The 25,037-nt window shown below is 45.4% G+C and overlaps 1 protein-coding gene across 3 annotated transcripts in view; it reads right to left on the bottom strand.

Annotated features, from left to right (window-relative positions):
• Window positions 1-3,120: 3,120 nt before the first annotated feature.
• HINT2 (histidine triad nucleotide binding protein 2) overlaps window positions 3,121-25,037 on the bottom strand; it is a 41,856-nt gene continuing 19,939 nt past the window's right edge. For 2 of the 3 annotated variants that reach the window (XM_075330610.1, XM_075330593.1), the window contains exons 2-6: window positions 18,671-18,802; window positions 8,808-8,936; window positions 8,634-8,738; window positions 5,730-5,802; window positions 3,121-3,252 (exon numbers count right to left, since the gene is read on the bottom strand). In XM_075330610.1, coding sequence (XP_075186725.1) covers window positions 3,161-3,252; window positions 5,730-5,802; window positions 8,634-8,738; window positions 8,808-8,936; window positions 18,671-18,790 — 519 coding nt within the window. In that variant the 5' untranslated portion in view covers window positions 18,791-18,802 and the 3' untranslated portion in view covers window positions 3,121-3,160. The remainder of the gene's footprint in view (window positions 3,253-5,729; window positions 5,803-8,633; window positions 8,739-8,807; window positions 8,937-18,670; window positions 18,803-25,037) is intronic. The other variant, XM_075330601.1, reaches the window with a different exon arrangement.

Here is a 25,037-nt window from a genome sequence, read left to right on the forward strand (position 1 = left end):
GCCACAAAAGCCTAGTCACCCCCCCCAGGATAATAGGAACACACCAGTGGGCGGGGCCAGGCAGATGGTGACACCCACCTAGGGGTCTTGAGGTGTCAGGGGAGGGAACACATCAGTTGAGTGGTGAAGACAGTTTAGTGCTGACAGTGGAAGCGAGAGGAGTGAAGTGGTAGTCGGGGGTTGTAGCTCCCGGACTACCTGAGCTGACAAGGTGGCAGACGGCAGAGCAGGGCCACAGGCAACGGAGATTCGGTCGCAGGAGACCTTAAGTGGACCGGGGCAGGGTTGTAGCCCGCCGGTGCCGACAGTGGGAATCCGGTCCGGAGGCCGTGCACAGTCGGGGTACCTGGACCCCAGGGCGAGGCCAGCTGCAAGCACCTTTCCGATTAGCCAGCATGGGACAAAATTCCACGTCTTGTCCCACGAGCAGCCCAGATAGAGCGAGACGGAAGCCCAACGTGGAGGATAGGGCGTCTGCAAGTGCCTTCAAAAATTCCAAGGGTCAGATCTCACGGGCCACAGCTCCCACAGCAAAGACACTGGGGTGGACTTTTCCCGTTGCATGCGGACTAGTCAACACACGAGACACCAAACTAGAGTGCAGGAGGAAGGGCCCCTGTTCTGTTCACCGGTGTGCGGGACCCGAGCACACCCCTCCGGAGGCTACCGGTATCCGGCACTTGGTTTACTACTTGGATTCTGTGTGATTTATTCAAAAACAGTGAGTACACCGGTATCATCTGGTCCAGCCCTGCAGACTGCGTCTCAGCACTCCACCTGCACTTGGGCCCCGGGACAACACCTCCCCTACCCATGGAGGGGATACCATCCTGCTGACCGGCTCCATCAACGCCGGGCGCCCCATACCAAGGCAGCGGCGGTGTCACCAACAATAACCTCAGCCCACGGGTGGCGTCACTGACAGACTGTCCCCTGTAAATAACCCACCTATTCAGTTGTGAGCAGCGGACTGCTGCACGAGCCCGGGTCCGGCTGCCACTCAAGCCACAGCAACTGCCCGGATCCGAGCGTCTCGAGTAGCCCCCCTGCCGTGGCCTGTGCCCCCTCCAGCGACAGACACAATGGAGCAGAAGCAGATTGATGGAGGTGGTGGGGCAGAGGCACAAAGGAGAAGGGGTTGGAGCAGAGGTACAATGGCGGATGAGGTGCGGCAGAGAATTATTACTGTGTTATCTGTGGTGTTACATAGGACTGCAGGTGACATCTACTACATTATCTGTACTCAGAGATATCACTGTTATATGTGGTGTTACATAGGACTGCAGGTGACATCTACTACATTAGCTGTACTCAGAGATATCATTGTGTTATCTGTGGTGTTACATAGGACTGCAGGTGACCTCTACTACAGTCCCTGACAGAAGTTCTGTCGCTTATCCATGTTATGTAAATAAAAGCTTATGACCTGACTTTAAATTCATCCATTGGTTTTATAAATTACTCTTTTGAAAGGTGAAACCCTCCCAAATTTGGTTTAGGTTATGAAAATAAAGTTGCTGCAAAGCTGAAATATTGAACATTTAATGAAAACAGAAAGGTCAGATTTTGGCAAGACAAACGTTTTGTCGCCTTGTCATATAATGCACCAAATCCTAGTTTACATCCTCACCTGTGCTCACTAAATGATCGGTTAATTAGTGTGTGTGTATAAAAAGAAGCCCAGCACCCCAGACCTTCAGTTGAACTGCAACTTGACCTCTGACAACATGCCAAAAATCCACCCTGCGACCAAAGCCTTGATTATCAAGAGGCTGTAGACCAGATCCACTGCAGAGGTGGCTGCACCTTTAATATGTCTCAGCGTCAAGTACAAAGAATTAAAAAGATTTGAAGAGGCTGGAGATGTTTTTGACAAGCCCAGGTCCGGCAGACCCCACAAGACAACTGCTCAGGAGGAACGTTTGTTGGTTAGAAAATCCAAAGCCAGCCTCTCTTCCACTGCAGCAGAGCTCCAACAGGCCTGGTCACCTCAAGTCCCTGTGTCACCTAGAACAGTTTGTAGGATTCTGTCTTGAAATGGCCTCCATGGTTGAATCAGTGCCCAGAAGCCAGCACTAAACAAAAGGCAATTAAAAAACCGTGTACATTTGCCAAGTCCCACAGCCTGCTAAACAGATGGACGCTGGAAAAGTGGCAGAAGGTGGATTTCTCTGATGAATCTTCAGTTGAATTACACCACAGCCGCCGCAAATACTGCAGGAGACCTACTGGAGCCCGTATGGATCCAGAAAACAGGTAAGTTTGGTGGTGGAAAGATCATGGTCTGGGGTTACATTCAGTATGGGGGTGTGCAAAACATTTGCAAGGTGGAAGGCAATATCAATAGCCTAAAATATCAAGAAGTATTAGCTACCTCTTACATTCCCAATCATAAAAGAGGTCAAATTCTGCAGCAGGATGGTCTCCATCTCATACATCCATCTCTACAACAAAGTTCCTCCTGGCAAAGAAGATCAAGGTGCTCAAGGACCGGCCAGCCCAGTCACCAGACATGAACATCATTGAGCATGTTCGGGGTAGGATGAAAGAGGAAGCTTGGAAGACAAAACCAAAGACTCTAGATGAACTCTGGGAGGCATGTAAGATGCATTCTCTGCTATTCCTGATGACTTCATCAATAAATTGTATGAATCATTGTTGAACCGCATGGATGCAATCCTTCAAGCTCATGGAAGTCACACAAAATATTACATATGGCTCTAATAACACCACCACTTCATTCACCAATGTTATGCAACATATCTTTGTATTACAAGCTAATTATTTGTTTGAATTTCACATTACTTTCTGTGGGCGACAAAACTTTTGTCTTGCCAAAATCTGACCTTTCTGTGTTCATTAAATGATCAATATTTCAGCTTTGCAGCAACTTTATTTTCATAACCTAAACCAAATTTGGGAGGGTTTCAGCTTTCAAAAGAGTAATTTATAAAACCAGTGGATGAATTTAAAGTCAAGTTATAAGCTTTTATTTACATAATATGGAGAAGCAACAGAACTTCTGTCAGGGTCTGTACATTATCTGTACTCAGTTATCACTGTGTTATCTGTGCTGTTACATAGGACTGTAGGTGACATGTAGTACATAGGACTGCAGAATTAGACAGAATCTCTTTATTTTCTTGCAGTGGCGAGGCTGTTATCCTGGAGGCCACCTCATCTGGCGGCCGCCAATCACGTGTAAATGGAGGTGATAGACGGACTGTGCCCCCTGCTGGCCGTCATTGATCACTGTAAGAAGAGTGAGAGTTAGTGGTGGTGAGACGTGATTCACCTCTGTGTATACATTATATGTACCGGGAGGAAGGTAAGTATTGGATCCGCCGCTGATTTTGCAGTTTTCCCTCTACACAGAATGGAGCGGGCTGTGTGATTGTGATATTTATCGAAAAAACTTCAACTGTGACAGAAGAGAAAATCCAGAAAATCCCATTGTGTGATTTATAAATAATTAATCTACATTTTATTGCATAAAATAAGTATTTTATCACCGACCGACCAGCAAGAATTCTGCTCTCACAGACCTGGTATGTTTTCTCCTACTCTGCACTCATTACCTGTAGTAAATGCCCCTGTGTGATTTCGTTACGTGTATTACAGACATCTGTCCACACAATCATCAATCACACTCCAACCTCTCCACCATGGCCAAGACCAAGGAGCTGTCTAAGGATACAGGGACAACATTGTTGACCTGCACAAGGCTGTGATGGGCTACAGGACAATAAGCAAGCAGCTTGGTGAGAAGAAGACAACTGTTGGTGCAATTATTAGAAAATGGTAGAAGCACAAGATGACTGTCAATCGTACTCAGTCTGGGGCTCCATGCAAGATCTCACCTCGTGGGGTAAAGATGATTCTGAGAAAGGTCAGGAATCAGCCCAGAACCACACGAAAGGACATGGTCAATGACTTGAAGAGAGCTGGGGCCACAGTCTTAAAGATTACCATCAGTAATACATTACGCCGTCATGAATTAAAAGCCTGCAGGCACACAACGTCTGATCTGGAGAAGATCTGTATGGAGGAGTGATCTGAAAGATCTGGAGAAGATTATCTGTATGGAGGAGTGACCTGAGAGATCTGGAGACGATATGTATGGAGGAGTGACCTGAAAGATCTGGAGAAGATTTGTATGGAGGAATGACCTGAAAGATCTGGAGAAGATGATCTGTATGGAGGAGTGACCTGAAAGATCTGGAGAAGATCTGTATGGAGGAGTGACCTGAAAGATCTGGAGAAGATGATCTGTATGGAGGAGTGACCTGAAAGATTTGGAGAAGATCTGTATGGAGGAGTGACCTGAAAGATCTGTATGGAGGAGTATAAGCTACATAGAAAGACTCCACAAATGTATTCAAATAAAATAGATATCTTTATTTAAGTATTACAATAAAAAAAAAGAGATTAAAAAATCCAAGGAAAAGTAGACACAAGAAACTCTAAGGTCCATGTGGTAGTAATACTAGAAAAATTCACTTCAATAAATGTTGTCCATAATTAATCAAAGACGTGGTTATGTATCAGGTGCAATACACTTAGAATCCACAAGGTGGCAGAAGATACCCAAACTTCAAAATAGAAGCATGGAAAATCAGGGAGATTATAAAGCTGACAGGGTCCTCACAGAATAAATCTTACTCCTAATGGGGTATAGATCGAGAGACCACAGCGCAGGATAAAGGTAATTAAAGCCAAAGATAATACAATGAGGGATACAATCACCACCACATGTGGTCACATGGACAATAGTACAAGTTATATTTACCGCAGGGACCCCCCTTGACGTACGTTTCGCCGCCGCTTCTTCAGAAGGGGTGTCATGGAGGAGTGGCCTGAAAGATCTGGAGAAGATCTGTATGGAGGAGTGACCTGAAAGATCTGGAGAAGATCTGTATGGAGGAGTGACCTGAAAGATCTGGAGAAGATCTGTATGGAGGAGTGACCTGAAAGATCTGGAGAAGATCTGTATGGAGGAGTGACCTGAAAGATCTGGAGAAGATCTGTATGGAGGAGTGACCTGAAAGATCTGGAGAAGATCTGTATGGAGGAGTGACCTGAAAGATCTGGAGAAGATCTGTATGGAGGAGTGACCTGAAAGATCTGGAGAAGATCTGTATGGAGGAGTGACCTGAAAGATCTGGAGAAGATCTGTATGGAGGAGTGACCTGAAAGATCTGGAGAAGATCTGTATGGAGGAGTGACCTGAAAGATCTGGAGAAGATCTGTATGGAGGAGTGACCTGAAAGATCTGGAGAAGATGATCTGTATGGAGGAGTGACCTGAAAGATCTGGAGAAGATCTGTATGGAGGAGTGACCTGAAAGATCTGGAGAAGATGATCTGTATGGAGGAGTGACCTGAAAGATCTGGAGAAGATCTGTATGGAGGAGTGCACCGAAACCCCTGCTGCAATGTGTGCAAACCTGGTCAAGATGTATCGGAAATGTCTGACCTCTGTAAATCCAAACAAAGGTTTCTACTAAATATAAATTTCTGTTTTTCTATTGTATCAAATATTTATTTCATGTAATAAAATGGAAATTAATTATTTATAAACCATATAATGGGATTTTCTGGTTTGGTTTTATTTGGTTATGGTTGAAGTTACCTATGATAAAACTTACAGACCTCTCCATTCTAAATAGGTAGGAAAATGCAAAATCGGCAGAGGATAAAATACTTATTTTCCCCCCTGTGTACACTCACCGATCCTGTATCCATTCGCCAATCCTTCCTTCTGTGCCAGGTGACTGGCTGTGACCAGGAGATGACCCAGGAGCTGAACAACCACAAAAAAAGCCAATGGCTACCAATGTACGGAGTGTGTAGTGGAGGATTATACACAACAGGTCAGGTCAGTAGCAGAATGATATAAAGTTATATCCAGAAATCTTTGGCCGGTGCCCAAATCTTCGTGATTTCAGCTCTGCAGGCCACTATTTTTTTTTAATTTTATTTAAAATGAAACAGCAAATGTAATTGAAGTGGAAACTTTCAAGTTGGAAGGGGTTGAACAAAAATACCCTGAGAAATGTTTAGGAATTCTTATACAAAGCCTCCTCATTTCAGGGTCTCAGAAGTGATTGGACAAAGTAACTTTCCCACAAATAAATGTTCGTGTTTAGAAAATCCTTTGCAGCAATGGCTGAAGTCTTTAGGCCATGGATGACTCCATCGCTGGCCTCCTCTGGTGTGAGGCTTCTGGCCATGGACAACTCCATCGCTTGTCTTTTCCGGTGTGAGCCTTCTGGCCATGGACGTCTCCATCGCTGGTCTCCTCTGGTGTGAGGCTTCTGACCATGGACGTCTCCATTACTGGCCTCCTCCGGTGTGAGGCTTCTGACCATGGATGTTTCCATCACTGGTCTCCTCTGGTGTGAGGCTTCTGACCATGGACGTCTCCATTACTGGCCTCCTCCGGTGTGAGGCTTCTGATCATGGATGTTTCCATCACTGGTCTCCTCTGGTGTGAAGCTTCTGTCCATGGACGTCTCGATCGCTGGTCTCCTCCGGTGTGAGGCTTCTGATCATGGATGTTTCCATCACTGCTCTCCTCTGGTGTGAGGCTTCTGTCCATGGACGTTTCCATCACTGGTCTCCTCTGGTGTGAGGCTTCTGTCCATGGACGTCTCGATCGCTGGTCTCCTCCGGTGTGAGGTTTTGCCGCCTTTACTGTGGTGACTTCAATTGTTTTTGTTTGTGGCTCTTTCTCCTTAAATTTTGTCTTTATCCTGTTAAATGCAGCTCAATGGGGGCTGAGATATGGTGAAAATTCGGCCATTGTAGAATATTCCACTTCTTTGCTTTCACAGGATGTTTTGGGTCATTGTTCGTCTGACTGAAGCGCCATCCAATCATTACTGCATTTGGTTGAATCTGAGCAGCAAGTCTCGTCCTGTGACTTCAGATTTCATCCGACTGCTTCTGTCCTCAGTCACATCATCAATAACCACTAGTTCTCCAGGGCCATTGTTAGCCCTGCACGTACAGCCAGCACACTGCCTCCATCATCAATAACCACAAGTGCCCCAAGGCCATTGTTAGCCCTGCATGGCCGGCCAGCACACTGCCTCAGACAAATGTTACAGAGGACATGCTGTGCTGTGGATCAGGAAGAGCTCCAAGCCTTCTCCAGAATGTCTTATTCCATCATTCATCATATTCCTCATTGTATTTGCTCCTTATGGTGACCCCTCACTGTATTTGCTCCTTGTGGTGACCCCTCACTGTATTTGCTCCTTGTGGTGATCCCTCACTGTATTTGCTCCTTCTGGTGACCCCTCACTGTATTTGCCCCTTGTGGTGACCCCTCACTGTATTTGCTCCTTGTGGTGATCCCTCACTGTATTTGCTCCTTGTGGTGACCCCTCACTGTATTTGCCCCTTGTGGTGACCCCTCACTGTATTTGCTCCTCGTGGTGACCCCTCACTGTATTTGCTCCTTATGGTGACCCCTCACTGTATTTGCTCCTTGTGGTGACCCCTCACTGTATTTGCTCCTTGTGGTGACCCCTCACTGTATTTGCTCCTTGTGGTGACCCCTCACTGTATTTGCTCCTTGTGGTGACCCCTCACTGTATTTGCTCCTTGTGGTAACCCCTCACTGTATTTGCTCCTCGTGGTGACTCCTCACTGTATTTGCCCCTTGTGGTGACCCCTCACTGTATTTGCTCCTTGTGGTGACCCCTCACTGTATTTGCTCCTTGTGGTGACCCCTCACTGTATTTGCTCCTTGTGGTGACCCCTCACTGTATTTGCTCCTTGTGGTGACCCCTCACTGTATTTGCTCCTTGTGGTGACCCCTCACTGTATTTGCTCCTTGTGGTAACCCCTCACTGTATTTGCTCTCTGTATTTTCTCTCACAACGTCTTTTCTTTATGGTAGACTTAGATCCTAAAGCACAGATTTCCTGGAGAGTGGTCTTCATTTGGTTGGATGTTAGGAAGGTTTTTCTTCACCATGGAAAGGATTCTGCGATCGTCCACCCCTGTTGTCTTCTGGAGGCGTCCAGGCCATTTTTCAGTTTCCCGCTCACCAGTGTGCTCTTTTTATTTTTTGCAGAATGCATCAAACTGTTGATTTGGCCACTCCTGATATTTCTGCTCTTTGATGGATTTCTTCTTTATTCAGCCTGATGATGGTTGGATTCTCTTCCATTGAGAGTTCCTTTGACCTCATGTTCTGGGTTCCCAGCGACAGCTATAAATGCAAAAGCCATACCTGGAATCAGCCCCAGACCTTTAACTGCTTCATTGATGATGAGATTCTGAGATAATTGTCTAATTACTTCTGGTCCCTTGAATAAAAGGCAGAGACATGTTAAAGAGCTGAATTTCCTAAACCCTTACTCCAATTAGGATGTGAATATTCTCAAACTAAAGTTGAGAGCCGCCACTTTAAGTCCAGATTGTCATAGAACTGGATCTTGAATATGTTTTGGTAACAGCTAAAATGCCAGCACTTGTCACTGTCCAAATATTTCTGAACCTAACTGTAGAAGCAGGTCTGGGGTCAGTAGCAGGGTTATATAAAGCTGGACGCGGGTGAATACTGGGAGGTTATATACAGAAGTTCAGGAGTCGGTAGAGTCTCAGTTGTCATCTACTTACCTCCTTATCTTCCGCAGACACTTGACTTATTCTGGGAATCTGAACTTTGGGAATCACAAGAAAATGAACTGGAGCCTGGGGAGCAACATCGCGAAATGCCAAACACTGCAAAAGAGGACAGAAGGAATGAAGCAATGCACAGCATCAGATAGCATCCTCTTATAGGGTCACCACCTGGTCATCCTCATAGATAATATCTGCAGGAAGAGTCCTGTCTAGGATCTTAGAGAAGATGGTGGGAGCGGCTCGCTGTGCTGCTGCCCGCTGTGCCTTCTGTACTTCATCACTGCCACAATAAGATCGCTGAAAAACAAAACACTATCAGTAAGAAGATGCAACTCAAAGTATAGCAACGAACACAAGTCAGGACACGTTTCCTCCAGTACTAAGCACAGCCACACACCTGGCAACACCGCCACAAATCAGAGTGCGCCAGAGGCCCCAGCACCGATCAGGATGCACCAGTGGCCCCAGGACAGATCAGAGTGCGCCAGAGACTCCGGGATGGATCAGAATGTGCAAGGTTCTCTAACACAGATCGGAATGCACCAGAGATTCCGGGATGAATCCGAGTGCCACAGAGGCCCAGCACTGGTCAGGATTCACCAGCGGCTCCAGGACGGATCAGGATTTCACAGTGGCCCCAGGACAGATCAGAGTATGCCAGATTTTCTAACACAGATCAGAGTGCAGAGCCCCAACATGAATAAGAGGAGTGCGCCAGCAGCCGCAACACAGATCTGAGTGTGTTAGCAACCCTAGCATCGATCAGAATGTGCCAGCACATATCAGGATGTGCCAGCCGCCCAACCACGGATTACAGTGTGCCAGAAGTGCGGCATGGGACAGAATGTGTCAGATTCTCAACCACAGATCATAGTGTACCAGAGGCCCCAGCATGGATCAGAGTGCGCCAGAGTCTCCAGCATAGATTGGCATACACCAGAGGCCCCAGCATGGATCAGAGTGCGCCTGACCCTCCAGCATGGATTGGCATGCACCAAAGGCCCCAGCATGGATCAGAGTGCGCCTGAATCTCCAGCATGGATTAGCGTGCACCAGAGGCCCCAGCATGGATCAGAGTGCGCCAGACTCTCCAGCATAGATTGGCATACACCAGAGGCCCCAGCATGGATCAGAGTGCGCCTGACTCTCCAGCATAGATTGGCATACACCAGAGGCCCCAGCATGGATCAGAGTGCGCCTGACTCTCCAGCATGGATTGGCGTGCACCAAAGGCCCCAGCATGGATCAGAGTGCGCCTGAATCTCCAGCATGGATTGACGTGCACCAGAGGCCCCAGCATGGATCAGAGTGCGCCAGACTCTGCAGCATTCATTGGCGTGGACCAGAGGCCCCGGATAAATCAGAGGGCGCCTGACTCTCCAGCATAGATTGGCGTGCACCAGACTCTCCAGCATGGATTGGCGTGAACCAAATGCCCCAGCATGGATCAGAGTGCGCCTCACTCTACAGCATGGATTGGCGTGCACCAGAGGCCCTGCCCCTAAAGATAATCTAATCTTTTGACATTTGCCAGTTTCAATTAAGTCTTAGTAAAAATTGAATTTGTCCCAAATAACAATATTACAAAGTCACCAATTGCCCTGAAGAGACCAGTTACAGCCTGAGGTCTCTTAGGACCCCTTTTCATACCTCTACATAGAAATTGATGACAATCATTTAATGAAACAGCGCACTGACAAATTTTCAGCCTGATAGCGCCAGTATAGCACTGTATGTATAGACTCAGCCTGATAGCGCCAGTATAGTGTGACGACATGGACTCTGTGAGTGCCTAGCAGGGGTTAAATTTCTTAAAATTCAGCCAGACATGAAGATAGTTTATTTATAGACGGGGGATAAGTCCCTCATTGTTTTTACAAGACTCTTGTTGACTCATGTAAATGCCTTGGCTAATGAAGGCCAGACACACAGATAAATCAATTATGCGAACTTCCCATTGTATTACTAAGTGAATTGCAAGATGTGATGTAAGGTACCTGTCTCTCCCTTGTCTCTGGATATTTGAATATGACTTGAAATCTAGCCAATAAGAGCCCAGTCTTTTCCACCAATCGTGAAAACCCCAATAGTCTGAATGGAGACCTCAGGAGTATAAGAAGGAGGACTGTCCATTGTCCAGAGAGACTCTTGCTACATGCTACCAATCTAGGACCTGCGGATCCGATTGGCAAGCCATAACCAAACCTGGATTATAACACTATATTGACTTCAGCATCGAATACAAGGATTCGGCTTTGATATCAAGGACTACCTAAGGAAGGAATTCAGCTTGGGACAATCCAGTCATCTGACTACAGACTTTACGGACCTCACACAGCTTCCTAAGTCTGGCGTTATTCCATTCTCGGTGGGTGCCCGCCGAAAGCGGGGTGCTGCTGGATTGTGGAAGCTCTGAGGCACGGACATTCTAAATCCCTGGTGAGCCAGCGGAAGGGTGAGACTCTGTTGCCTGTTACATTTGTGTGTTTTGCTGGTTATGTGTTATGTGTCGTTAATTGTTTGGGGATCCAATAAAGTCTAATTATTGTGGTTCCCTCACACTGTGTTGTCTGAGTAGTATTCCGCCCACGGTTAAGGAGGTCGGGCATTCAGTTGGGATGAGCCCTGGGCCATGCTCTCTTTCTAAAGGCGGCCGGGCCAGCGGACGAGAGCACCCACTGAGCCCCGTGTCTCCACAATTGGTGGCAGCAGTGGGATACTACTCAGCCTGGTTTATCCAGGGCAGCTGCAGAGGACTGGTGTTCGCGGACACCGTCCAGGGCTCAACAACCAGGGAGGCACATAAGCATACCTAGCAGGCCATAGGGGAGGCATTCAGGGTTCGGACGCTGCCATGTCCAACCCCACCAGCTCAGCCATGAGACAAGGATCGGAGAGGAGTTAAAACCGCAGCAGTAAATTGATGCTACAGGTTCTGTGCCAGATGCAAAAGATTGACTACAGGACCGCTGACACTTGGTCAGACTTCATCCGGAAATTAGTCTGTTGGGATGCCCAGAATGATGCAGAGGACGATGAGGATCCTGCCGATATTGACCCAGAGGATTTAAACTATGTGTCACATCATGGATCTAGTGACAATCGGGAATCAACTTGGTCTCAAATAGCCCGAGCCACAGAGTTGTTGGCCGCATTGGGGCCTAAATCCTCAAGAGAGGGCTTGTGTTCTGGAATTTGTTTATGGGGTTCCAGCTGCCGTACTGCTACCACCAGCCGCTCGAGAAGGATGGTCCCGCTACCCAGCAGAAGCTGCACCAAAACAAAGGTCTACAAACAGGGCCTGTGACTTTCCCAATCTACGGCGCTGTTATACATGTGGACGCCTTGGACATATGGATAAAGATTGTCTCCAAAACCGAGGCCCCTTGCTAGGAGCCCATCTGCCAGCTCAGCCGGACAAGGTCTGTGACATACAGAGCCAGGGACTACGAGACATTGGTTCCTCCATTACCCTGGTAAGCCCAGTTATTGTTTCCCCAGAAGACCATTTACCAGATTCCCAATTATCCATCTCTCTGGCCAGCGCTCGGACATCCCTCTGGCATGTGTGCAGTTGGACCTAAGGACCGACCAGGGAGAGGTTGAGGTGGAGCTTATGGACAGCCACCCCCACACCTGGTATTTTGGGGACTAACCAGGAAGCGATCGATGTGGGACTTGTGAACAGCCTCCTCATACCTGTCATTGTGGAGACTGACCAGAGCAAGGCTGATGTGGAGCTTATGAACAGCATCCCCACACCTGTTATTTTGGGGTCTGACCAGGAAGAGGTCCATATGGAGCTTATGGACAGCCTCCCCACACCTGTTGTTTTGGGGACTAACCAGGAGGAAATTGAAGTGGGGTTCATGGATGGCCCTACCAAGCCTGTTGTTTCGGATACCACCCAGACAGAAGAGGAGCTTGTGGATTACCTGCTCACACCAGTTATTTTGGCGTATGACCTAGGACAAGGACTATCCATGCAGTTTGTAGCAGCCAACAGCCACTTCCAAGCCAAGCAGGACCCTGATGTGGATCTTTCTAACATCTTTTACAAGGAGAATTCACATTCCCGGTCTCCATCATCCACTTCTGAGCCAACAACCATGAGTAAGCCTAACCACACTGTGGCTATTGACTGGGGGAAGATTGATAGTAAGAAATTTATGCAAGCCCAACTCATGGACCCCACCTTAGTGCTTGTCCGCAATATGGCTGCTCAACCTGGGGGAGGTAATCAGGGGGAGGTGTATAGATGTGAGCCTCTGATGCTGATCTCACCATTAAAAAAAGGACAATGCCATCAAGAGAAGGATGATCGGAAGCCCATCCTGTCTGGGTAATATTAAGAAGGGGGAGGAATGTGACAACATAGACTCTGTGAGTGCCTAGCAGGGGTTAAATTTCTTAAAATTCACCCAGACATGAAGACAGTTTGTTTATAGACAGGGGATAAGTCCCTCATTGTTTTTACAAGACTCTTGTTGACTCATGTAATTGCCTTGGCTAATGAAGGCCAGACACACAGATACATCAATTATGCAAACTTCCCATTGTATTACTAAGTGAATTGCTAGCTGTGATGTAACTTACCTGTCTCTACCTTGTCTCTGGATATTTGTATATTACTTGAAATCTAGCCAATAAGAGCCCAGTCTTATCCATCAATCATGAAGACCTCAATGGTCTGAATGGAGAGCTCAGGGGTATAAGAAGGAGGACTGTCCATTGCCCAGAGAGACTCTTGCTACATGCTACCAGTCTAGGATCTGCAGATCCGATTGGCAAGCCATAACCAAACCTGGATTATAACACTACATGGACTTCAGCATCGAATGCAAGGATTCGGCTGTGATATCAAGGACTACCTAAGGAAGAAATCTAGCTTGGGACAATCCAGTCATCTGACTACAGACTTTTCAGACCTTAGCCAGCTTCCTAAGTCTGGCGTTATTCCATTCTCGGTGGGTGCCCGCCGAAAGCGGGGTGCTGCTGGTTTGGAGTAAGTAGCCCTGGAAGCTCTGAGGCACGAACATTCTAATCCCTGGTGAGGCAGCGGAAGGGTGAGACTCTGTTGCCTGTTACATTTGTGTGTTTTGCTGGTTATGTGCTATATGTCGTTAATTGTTTGGGGATCCAATAAAGTCTTAATATTGTGATTCCCTCACCCTGTGTTGTCTGAGTAGTGTTCCGCCCACGGTTAAGGAGGCCGGCGTTCAGTTGGGATGAGCCATAGGCCACGCTGTCTTTCTAAAGGCGGCTGGGCCAGCGGACGAGAGCACCCACTGACCTCGTGTCTCCACAGGAGAGCACCCACTGACCCCCGTGTCTCCACATATAGCACTGTATGTATAGAATCAGCCTGATAGTGCCAGTATAGCACTGTATGTACAGAATCAGCCTGATAGCGCCAGTATAGCACTGTATATATAGAATCAGCCTGATAGTGCCAGTATAGCACTGTATGTATAGAATCAGCCTGATAGTGCCAGTATAGCACTGTATGTATAGAATCAGCCTGATAGTGCCATTATAGCACTGTATGTATAGAATCAGCCTGATAGTGCCAGTATAGCACTCTATGCATAGACACAGACTGATAGTTCCAGTATAGCACTGTATGTACAGAATCAGCCTGATAGTGCCAGTATAGCACTGTATGTACAGAATCAGCCTGATAGTGCCAGTATAGCACTGTATGTATAGAATCAGCCTGATAGTGCCAGTATAGCACTGTATGTATAGAATCAGCCTGATAGTGCTAGTATAGCACTGTATGTATAGAATCAGCCTGATAGTGCCAGTATAGCACTGTATGTATAGAATCAGCCTGATAGTGCCAGTATAGCACTGTATATATAGAATCAGCCTGATAGTGCCAGTATAGCACTGCATGTACAGAATCAGCCTGATAGCGCCAGTATAGCACTGTATATATAGAATCAGCCTGATAGTGCCAGTATAGCACTGTATGTATAGAATCAGCCTGATAGTGCCAGTATAGCACTGTATGTATAGAATCAGCCTGATAGTGCCAGTATAGCACTGTATGTACAGAATCAGCCTGATAGTGTAACCCTTCCACTGCTGGTAAAGATCAGATCCTACAGGTATCACAATCCTAACTGGAATTACTCTGTAAGACGAGGTATCGCCAGCTGCTGACCTCTGTAGATACCTGATAACCTGAGCTGTGGCAGGAGGTACACTATATCCTACAGAAGAGAGGGACTCCCAATAGTAATAATAACTCCCAATAACTCTCTTAACCTACTAGGCCTCACTGAAACCTGAATTCAGGATTCTGACACTACTTCCCCTGCTGCCATCTCTCACGGTGGTTTACACTTTACCCATTCACCAAGACCTGGAAACAGACATGGTGGTGGAGTCGGCCTACTCCTGTCCCCACAGTGCACTTTCCAGGTCATCCCCCCAGCTCCATCATTCTCATTCCCATCCTTTGAGGTCCACACCATCAGGCTCTTCCATCCCCTTCCCCTCAGAGTAGCTGTCATATACCATCCACCAGGCTCACCCACCCAGTTCCTTGACCACTTTTCAGCCTGGCTGCCACACTTTATGTCCTCTGAATTGCCAACCCTGATCCTAGGAGACTTCAACATCCCCATGAACAGCCTCTCCGCCCCATCTGCATCCCAACTTTTATCTCTCACCACCTCCTTTGGCCTCTCACAGCTCTCATCCTCTGAGACACATGAAGATGGTAACACCCTTGACCTGGTCTTTATCCCCTTGACCTGGTCTTTATCCGCCTCTGCTCAATCTCTCACTTTGACAACTCACCTCTTCCCCTCTCTGACCACAACATCCTCTCCTTCAAGCTCACAAACCCTCGTCCGCCCCAGCACACTCCCACCTATCACACATTCAGAAACCTACAGGCCATTGACTCTCAGACACTTACAGACTCTCTACACTCATCACATTCCCCTATCTCCTCACTTTCCTGTCCTAATCTGGCTGTAAAGCACTACAATGACACACTCAGAAGCACCCTGGACCAAGTAGCACCCCTCACCCTCAGAACCTCCAAACACCGAGTAAAACAACTTTGGCTCACATCACAAACTCGATTTCTCCAGCGATGCTCTAGGAGTGCCGAGCGCCTATGGAGGAAATCCCGCACACCAGAAAACTTCATCCACTACAAGTTCATGTTAAGGACCTACAACTCTTCCCTTCACCTCGCCAAACAGACCTACTTCACCACCCTGATCTCCTCACTAGCCAACAATCCAAAAAAGCTCTTTGACACCTTTCACTCCCTCCTCAGTCCCAAAGCACAGACCCCTATCACAGACCTTCATGCTGATGACCTGGCCTCGTATTTCACAGAGAAAATAGAAAACATCCGCCAAGAGATCAGCTCCCAGCCACCAAGCTTTGTGAATCCCATCCCTCCTCATATCCCATCCAGCTCACTTTCAACATTTGACCCAGTCACAGAGGAGGAAGTCTCCAGGCTCCTCTCTTCTTCTCGTCCTACCACTTGCCCTACTGATCCCTTTCCCTCACTCCTACTCCAGACACTCTCTCCGGTTGTCACCACTCACCTAACTAAAATCTTCAATCTCTCTCTCTTCGGGTATCTTCCCTTCCTCCCTCAAACACTCTATCATTACTCCATTATTAAAAAACCTTCCCTTGATCCGTCCTGCACAAGCAACTACAGACCAGTCTCTAATCTCCCCTTCATCTCCAAACTCTTGGAGCGCCTGGTCTACTCTCGTCTCACCCACTACCTTTCCACTCACTCTCTTCTAGATCCTTTACAGTCTGGCTTCCGCCCTTTACACTCAACAGAAACTGCCCTTGTCAAAGTGACCAATGACCTATTGACAGCAAAACGTAACGGTGACCACTCTCTGCTTATTCTTCTTGACCTCTCTGCCGCCTTCGACACTGTTGACCACCATCTCCTTCTCTCTATGCTCCATTCTATCGGCCTAAAGGACACTGTGCTCTCCTGGTTCTCTTCCTATCTTTCTGGCCGCTCATTTAGCGTATCATTTGCTGGCTCCACATCTTCTCCTCTTCCTCTCACTGTTGGGGTCCCTCAAGGTTCAGTCCTTGGCCCTCTTCTTTTCTCCCTCTACACTGCCCCAATTGCACAGATCATCAGCAGATTTGGCTTCCAGTACCATCTTTATGCTGATGACACAACACTACACACCTTATCCGCTGAGCTCACCCCCGCTGTACTACAGAACACAAGTGACTGCCTGACTGCAGTTTGTAATGTCATGTCTGCTCTCTATCTGAAACGTATCCTTTCCAAAACTGAACTTCTTCTTTTCCCTCCATCTCCCAACCTTCCTAAACCTGACATCTCCCTCTGTGTGTGGCACAACGATAAGTCCTAGGCAGCAAGCCCGCTGTCTGGGTGTTATACTTGACACCGATCTCTCCTTCACCTCCCACATACAATCTCTTGCCCGCTCCTGCCGCTTGCACCTCAAGAACATCTCTAGAATCCGCCCCTTTCTCACAATGGAAACGACAAAAACCCCTCACCGTGGCCCTGATCCACTCTCGCCTTGACTACTGTAACTCTCTATTAATTGGTCTCCCCCTAACTAGACTCTCCCCTCTACAGTCCATCCTTAATGCAGCAGCCAGGGTCACCTATCTGGCTAACCGCTACTCGGATGCCTCTTCTCTTTGCCAGTCATTGCACTGGCTGCCCATATGTCACAGGATCCAATTCACATTGCTTGTTCTCACCCACAAAGCTCTCCACAGTGCGGCATCCCCCTACATCTCCACCCTCCTCTCTATAACCACAAAGCTCTCCACAGTGCAGCACCCCCTACATCTCCACCCTCCTCTCTGCCTATCACCACAAAGCTCTCCACACTGCAGCACCCCCTACATCTCCACCCTCCTCTCTATCACCACAAAGCTCTCCACACTGCGGCACCCCCTACATCTCCACCCTCCTCTCTATCACCACAAAGCTCTCCACAGTGCGGCACCCCCTACATCTCCCCCCTCCTCTCTATCTATCACCACAAAGCTCTCCACAGTGCAGCACCCCCTACATCTCCACCCTCATCTCTGTCTATCACCACAAAGCTCTCCACAGTGCAGGACCCCCTACATCTCCACCCTCCTCTCTGTCTATCACCACAAAGCACTCCACAGTGCAGGACCCCCTACATCTCCACCCTCCTCTCTGTCTATCACCACAAAGCTCTCCACAGTGCAACACCCCCTACATCTCCACCCTCCTCTCTGTCTATTATCACAAAGCTCTCCACAGTGCAGCAGCCCCCTACATCTCCACCCTCATCTCTGTCTATCACCACAAAGCTCTCCACAGTGCAGCACCCCCTACATCTCCTCCCTCCTCTCTGTCTATCACCACAAAGCTTTCCACAGTGCGGCACCCCCTACATCTCCACCCTCCTCTCTGTCTCTCATCCCACCCGTTCTCTATGCTCTGCAAATGACTTTCGACTAACATCCACACTAATTCGAACCTCCCACTCCCGAATCCAAGACTTCTTCCGAGCTGTACCAAACCTCTGGAACGCTCTACCCCAAGAAGTTAGGACAAATCACAACTTACTCAGCTTGAGACGCTCCCTAAAAACGCATCTTTTTAGGGCGGCCTATCACACTCCCTAGCCAAACTAATTTCACCTAATTCCTCTACAACTTCTCAGAACATAACCCCACGTCAAACTCCATGGCACCCAAATGCATCTCAAGGCTCTGGCCAACTGGTCCAGGAAGCCATCATCTATCCCCCATGAGATGGCTGGATTGTCATTGTAAATAAGCACTTGTACCTTGCCCCCCCCCCATCTCATTGTAGATTGTAAGCTCTCACGAGCAGGGTTGCCATTTTTCCCTTTAAACATTGTATCTTCTATAATTGTTACTTGTTTGTATATGTTTATGTATATGATATGTATATGAGCCTCCTGAATTGTAAAGCGCTGTGGAATATGTTGGCGCTATAGAAATAAAGAGTATTATTATAGTAACACCTCCTGTACCTGCTGACAACTCCAAGAACTTCTCAATGCTAAGGATGAATGAAATGTTCCTGCACATCCTATTGTAAAGCCAGTGTACAGCGCCCTCCACAGCGGCAGCGCCCTCCACAGCGGCAGCATTGCTAGAAGAACCTAAAAAAATGAGACAGAAAGAGAGTCAGACCTCACCAGAGAGCAAGGACAGAGAGCCAGACCTCACCAGAGAGCAAGGACAGAGAACCAGACCTCACCAGAGAGCAAGGACAGAGAGCCAGACCTCACCAGAGAGCAAGGACAGAGAGCCAGACCTCACCAGAGAGCAAGAACAGAGAACCAGACCTCACCAGAGAGCAAGGACAGAGAGCCAGACCTCACCAGAGAGCAAGGACAGAGAACCAGACCTCTCCAGAGAGCAAGAACAGAGAGACAGACCTCACCAGAGAGCAAGGACAGAGAACCAGACCTCACCAGAGAGCAAGGACAGAGAACCAGACCTCACCAGAGAGCAAGGACAGAGAACCAGACCTCACCAGAGAGCAAGAACAGAGAACCAGACCTCACCAGAGAGCAAGGACAGAGAACCAGACCTCTCCAGAGAGCAAGGACAGAGAACCAGACCTCACCAGAGAGCAAGGAGAGAGAGCCAGACCTCACCAGAGAGCAAGGAGAGAGAACCAGACCTCACCAGAGAGCAAGGACAGAGAACCAGAACCAGAGAGCAAGGACCGAGAGCCAGACCTCACCAGAGAGCAAGAACAGAGAACCAGACCTCACCAGAGAGCAAGGACAGAGAACCAGACCTCTCCAGAGAGCAAGAACAGAGAGCCAGACCTCACCAGAGAGCAAGGACAGAGAGCCAGACCTCACCAGAGAGCAAGGACAGCAGAGAACCAGACCTCACCAGAGAGCAAGGACAGAGAACCAGAACCAGAGAGCAAGGAGAGAGAACCAGACCTCACCAGAGAGCAAGGACAGAGAACCAGACCTCACCAGAGAGCAAGGACAGAGAACCAGACCTCACCAGAGAGCAAGGACAGAGAACCAGACCTCACCAGAGAGCAAGGACAGAGAGCCAGACCTCACCAGAGAGCAAGGACAGCAGAGAACCAGACCTCACCAGAGAGCAAGGACAGAGAACCAGAACCAGAGAGCAAGGAGAGAGAACCAGACCTCACCAGAGAGCAAGGACAGAGAACCAGACCTCACCAGAGAGCAAGGACAGAGAACCAGACCTCACCAGAGAGCAAGGACAGAGAACCAGACCTCACCAGAGAGCAAGGACAGAGAGCCAGACCTCACCAGAGAGCAAGGAGAGAGAACCAGACCTCACCAGAGAGCAAGAACAGAGAGCCAGACCTCACCAGAGAGCAAGGACAGAGAACCAGACCTCACCAGAGAGCAAGGACAGAGAACCAGACCTCACCAGAGAGCAAGGACAGTGTAAAAACATTAAAATTAATACATCTAGTTATCAAATATTTCATAGTAAGACATATAAGTTCACAGTTCTGTTTATGTTGAAGGGCATAGTATAGTAATAAAGCTTTTATAAGGAATAAGTATTAAAATATCCATATTGAATATATATATATATATACTGAGCATGGAAGGATATATATAAATCCTTCCAGAAGCTTCCCGAGGCTTCCAGAAGGTTACGTAATATGGAACTATATTCAACTGTGTTCCACTAAACACCCTATATGGACTGAGCAGCTGGTATATAATACACGATGGAGGGGGCTACGGGGCGCTCCGCCACACTGCCTGCTGTGAGAAGACTCCAGTGCTGCAAGATATGACACGTTGTCCAGCCTAAGAGATGACATCCTCTGCATTGCCGTTCAGGAACCAAAGAAAGATGGGTAAAGACTTCCCATTGATTATTATGGACTAAATGAACTCTTTGCGTAAACTATCAAAGTATATTATTTTTCCTTTCTGTAACTGAACCCTGGCAACCATTTTTTTAAATAGATAAAATACATTTATTTTTTACATCTTTGGAAGTTCTTTCTTTCATGCGGCTTTACGTATTTGAAGAAAAATATATTTAAGAGTATATTTTTTAACATTTTGGTGAGCCACCCATTCGTAATTTTTTTGCATTTTTTTGTTGTTCCTTCACTTTGCATAAGGGGGGTATCTCAAGTACTCAAGTATCTCCTGCAAAGGATCAGGAATCGACAATTTATAAAAATCACGCAGAACCTAGGAAATACGTATAAGTCAAGATTGCATGAATGTTTTTTTTAATGAACTTTAAAGTCTTTACAAAGTTACAGAAGTTAACTTTTGACGTATTTTTGAGCAAGAAAGATAAAGTCAGTCCATAAAAAGTATTGGACGTGCTGAACAAGGTGAATCAAGTCTTACAGGATCATCCATCAGATCATCTGATCATTTCAGGTAAGAAAATGGATTTTATCTCTTCATATGTAAAGCAAAGTAAACTTCAGTTCACTTATCCAGATATTTCTAATGTAGAAGAGATTTGGTTACGCTTTTATGAGGAGTGTGAACTTGAGAATTCACGTATAGAATGTGTAAGGTCTTTTAATAGAGAGAAACAGAAAATCAGAAATGTCTGTCATTTAGTCTATGATTTTCACAAGTTAATCGTAGAAAAGTGTAAAAATGGTGGAAATAGACAACCTGAATTGTCAGGAGAGTCAGTGACAGAGAAATCCAAAGACTGCTTAGAACTTGGAATGTCAGTCAGTGATATTGTGAATTCTGACTGTAATGTTGGCTGTAATTTTGTAAATCAGAATTTTGATAATGGCGGCAGACATGTGTTACATAATCAAGGTCATTTTCAGGACACTGGGAAAGAAGAAGGAAATGACATAGAGAAGCCAGGAGGGGGAGTAGTCAGAGTGGGAGATGTGCAGAAAGGACACGTGGAGAGAGAAAATGGCAAAGATCAGTTTCTAAAAATAGAACAGGCCAAGTTAGGGATTACACTTAGAAAAAATTTATTGGACATATGCAAATTAATTCCCGCATATAATCCTAAAATACATGTTTGCAGAAATTCAGAGATATTTGAAAGTTCCATCGAGAAATTAAACTTAACCAATAGTGAGACGAATCAGTTATTCCGTATGTGGATACCTCAGCACTTCTTTAGACAATTGGCTTTGAAAAAGTTTTCTGACAATGAGACATTTGATTGTTCAAATGATAACGATATCATAAGGCTGAAAAATCTCATCTTCTGTGCAAGGAATGAACCTGATCCAAATTATGAGATGTTGAAGGAATTACAAATTGAACAAAATGAGAGTACGTTCTCATTTATGTCCGTTTTTGAACGTTTGTATAGGGCGGTTATTCCAAATGTCAGATTGGATGGAATGATACGTTTATTCATCAAGAAATTTAATTTCCTTGATAATGCAGCCTGTGCAGTGGCATTAAATAAAAAGTCCCTATTCGAATGTACGACATTTATCGATTTTGTTAGAAATCGCCAAAGTCAATCAAAACAGAAATTAATTAATTCTGAAAAACCAACACAAAAAAGGGTGAGTTTTTGTGAAAAACCAACAGTGTCTCCCAGATCCAGATATTTCTGTGACAGGGTATATGCAATTCGGAGGAAGATGCATACGTGTTATAAACCATACAATCCACCCCAATTTTTATCATCTAAAAGTCTTTTTTCACAGGAAAAACCCCTGTCACCAGTGAAGGGATTGGTCACTGGGATTGAAAATCCCAGACAAATGATGAGTAATAGCTTTGAAAGACAGAAACAGGTGTCTTGTGCAGACTCTTTCCCTGGGTTAGGGTTTGATAGCCCGCGACAGCTGGGTGGTTTTTCAGAGAGAGACATTCTCTCTCAAATAAGAGAAAACCTTGAATTACATAAGTTCAGGGATTCCTATAAGTTCAAAGGGAATCTAATAAATCGAATCTTTGAAGAAAAAATTAGGTATGGTCTTCAGTTAAATAAAGTGGATTTCTGGGTAAATTAATTTATTGTTTGATAAATATGTTTATTCATATACAGTGAATCTATGCATATATATATATATATATATATATATATATATATATATATATATATATATATATATATATATATTAAAGGTAGTGATAGTAAATCAAGGTCATATTTTCATTTAGTCAAATGATAGTTTAATGTTATAAATTAATAATTTGATCTCTGTATATGAATAATAATATTTAAAATAAAACAATAAGAGAAAGTAACAGATTCAAAGTGTTTCATTTTTATCATAAATATGATAATAATTTTATTCTTTTATTTCCCTCAGAATTTATCAGTAAAGCAGATTGATGAAGTATTAACTTTTTATTTATACATATGTTCTTGTCCTCAATCAGGTAACATATATTTTATTGGGTAAGATTAATCGCGAAAGCACGATTAATATTATTATTTCCTCAGGTACCAATTGCCAGAGAACTATTACTTTAATGTTTCTTTAATGAATATATATCTTCTTTAGAGTTATTAGAAATGTAATCTGAGCTTTGGAGTGGTATAAAACTGCTTGCTGTCTTGGAATGGTGTTCCTTGCACGTGACCAAAGCATGTGACTTGGTACTAAAGCTAAAAATAAATGTTTGTTCCATGGTCATATGTACAGTCTGTAATTCTTTGGAATTTGTTTTTTTTCGAGAAGTACTTCAAATTAGTAACATAATCTTTGAAATGCGCATAGAATAATTGGAAAAAAAGGGATATGTGTTTGTCAGTTTCTATGTAGAAGTGTATGTTACAGACCCATGGCAGTCTTGTGTGCATAGATGTGTCAATGAATGATTGATTGTTTGAGCAGCTGCTAAAGTCAAAGTATTTGGATCCAGAGAGAGAAAAAAAAAAAAAAGGGGGAATTTTTGTTTTAACTTAGAAGTTATAAGATATGTATGTATACTATCTAGAATAAATAAGTTATAGTACATAAGTATAAATAATGAAGGAATTTATACAAGATATATATTTTAATTCTTAGACATATTTCTTTAGTATAGAGATATTAGGATTTTTTTATTAAGGGTTTATTCTGAAGAGTTACATTCTAGAATAAGGTTATAACGTTTTGATTTTTTTTTATGTCTTTTGTGTTAGTCACTTTTTTATTGGTACATAGATTGGAAATCATTTTTCTTTTCAAATATGGAAGTGATATTTATAAATGGTCTTGAAGATTTACAACACAAATTTGAATTTAATTTAATCTAAACATATTAATTTTTATAATATCATATTTCATGATATTGAAAGGGAGAGGTTTGGTCTCAATCACACATTTTATATTTGATAAATATATGTGTTTACAGGATACTTTAATAATTAATATTTCAAGTACAAAGGAAGAATTGGGAATAAAAAAATATATTTGAAGTATATCATAATGCATTTATATACTAAGAGAAGTGTATTATTTGCAAGGTTACATGACTTAATTATTTTTATTGGTTATTGATAGGTGTGAGGTAAATCCGGAGATATGACGATAAATCATGATATTCAAGTTATGTCAGGAAGCCCTCTCCTGGTGTCACCCCCCCCTTTCCTTCACACAACTCCTTCAATCAGAAAATTTACCACAGGGATAAACGGTTTGTTTAGCAGATAGGTGTCAAAGGAACTGGTCTGTGTTCCACTTACACCTCCAACAGCCATCTCCTCTGATATGGAGATTAGATGACTTGGGAACAATGGATGCAGGATGACCCCCTGCCGTCACCCTGTAACAAGAGTTGTATCTCATTATAAGGCTATGGAACTATCCAGACAGAACGACTCCAGTAAAAAATGGTTCATATCTCGCAAGCCATATTTCCGATAAATATGGCAACCATAAAAATGGTGTCTCCGCATGCGGACGATGCTGGCACACCCTTTTTATGGGAGCAGGACCTGGGGAAATACCCCAGGCGTGATATCAGCCAATGGGGAACTAGTAGACAAGTCATGAGTCCTCTCGTTCTGTAGCTAAATTCATAACTGTCACAATGAGAGCGTTGGCGTCTGCCTACGACGCTCCCAGGCCAAGTTATGGCCATATCCCCTGTTGTGGATATTGTCCATAACTCCAGCCAGGGGTGGAGCAGTGCTCCCTCTGAGGTCACTAAGGTAGGAGGGGACCTGGATTTGCCCAGGTTGATAACCCTACTTCGGCCATTTTCCAGGGTTCTTTCGCCGGGGGTCACGTGTAGGAAACATCTGTGGGAAGGATCCTAGAAACCTGGTCTACAGCGCCCCCCTGTGGCCAGACGCACAAGGTAACTGCTGGAACTGTGTATGCCTGTTTGTAAACCATGCTTTATCTGTAACTGTACTCTGACATATGTATATTCTGTAGATCTCCTATTGTATATATTGTAGTTCTAGTGTGCTTTAGGCTGA

This window comes from Anomaloglossus baeobatrachus, chromosome 1 (assembly GCF_048569485.1).
Source record: "Anomaloglossus baeobatrachus isolate aAnoBae1 chromosome 1, aAnoBae1.hap1, whole genome shotgun sequence".
Taxonomy (NCBI): Eukaryota; Metazoa; Chordata; class Amphibia; order Anura; family Aromobatidae; genus Anomaloglossus; species Anomaloglossus baeobatrachus.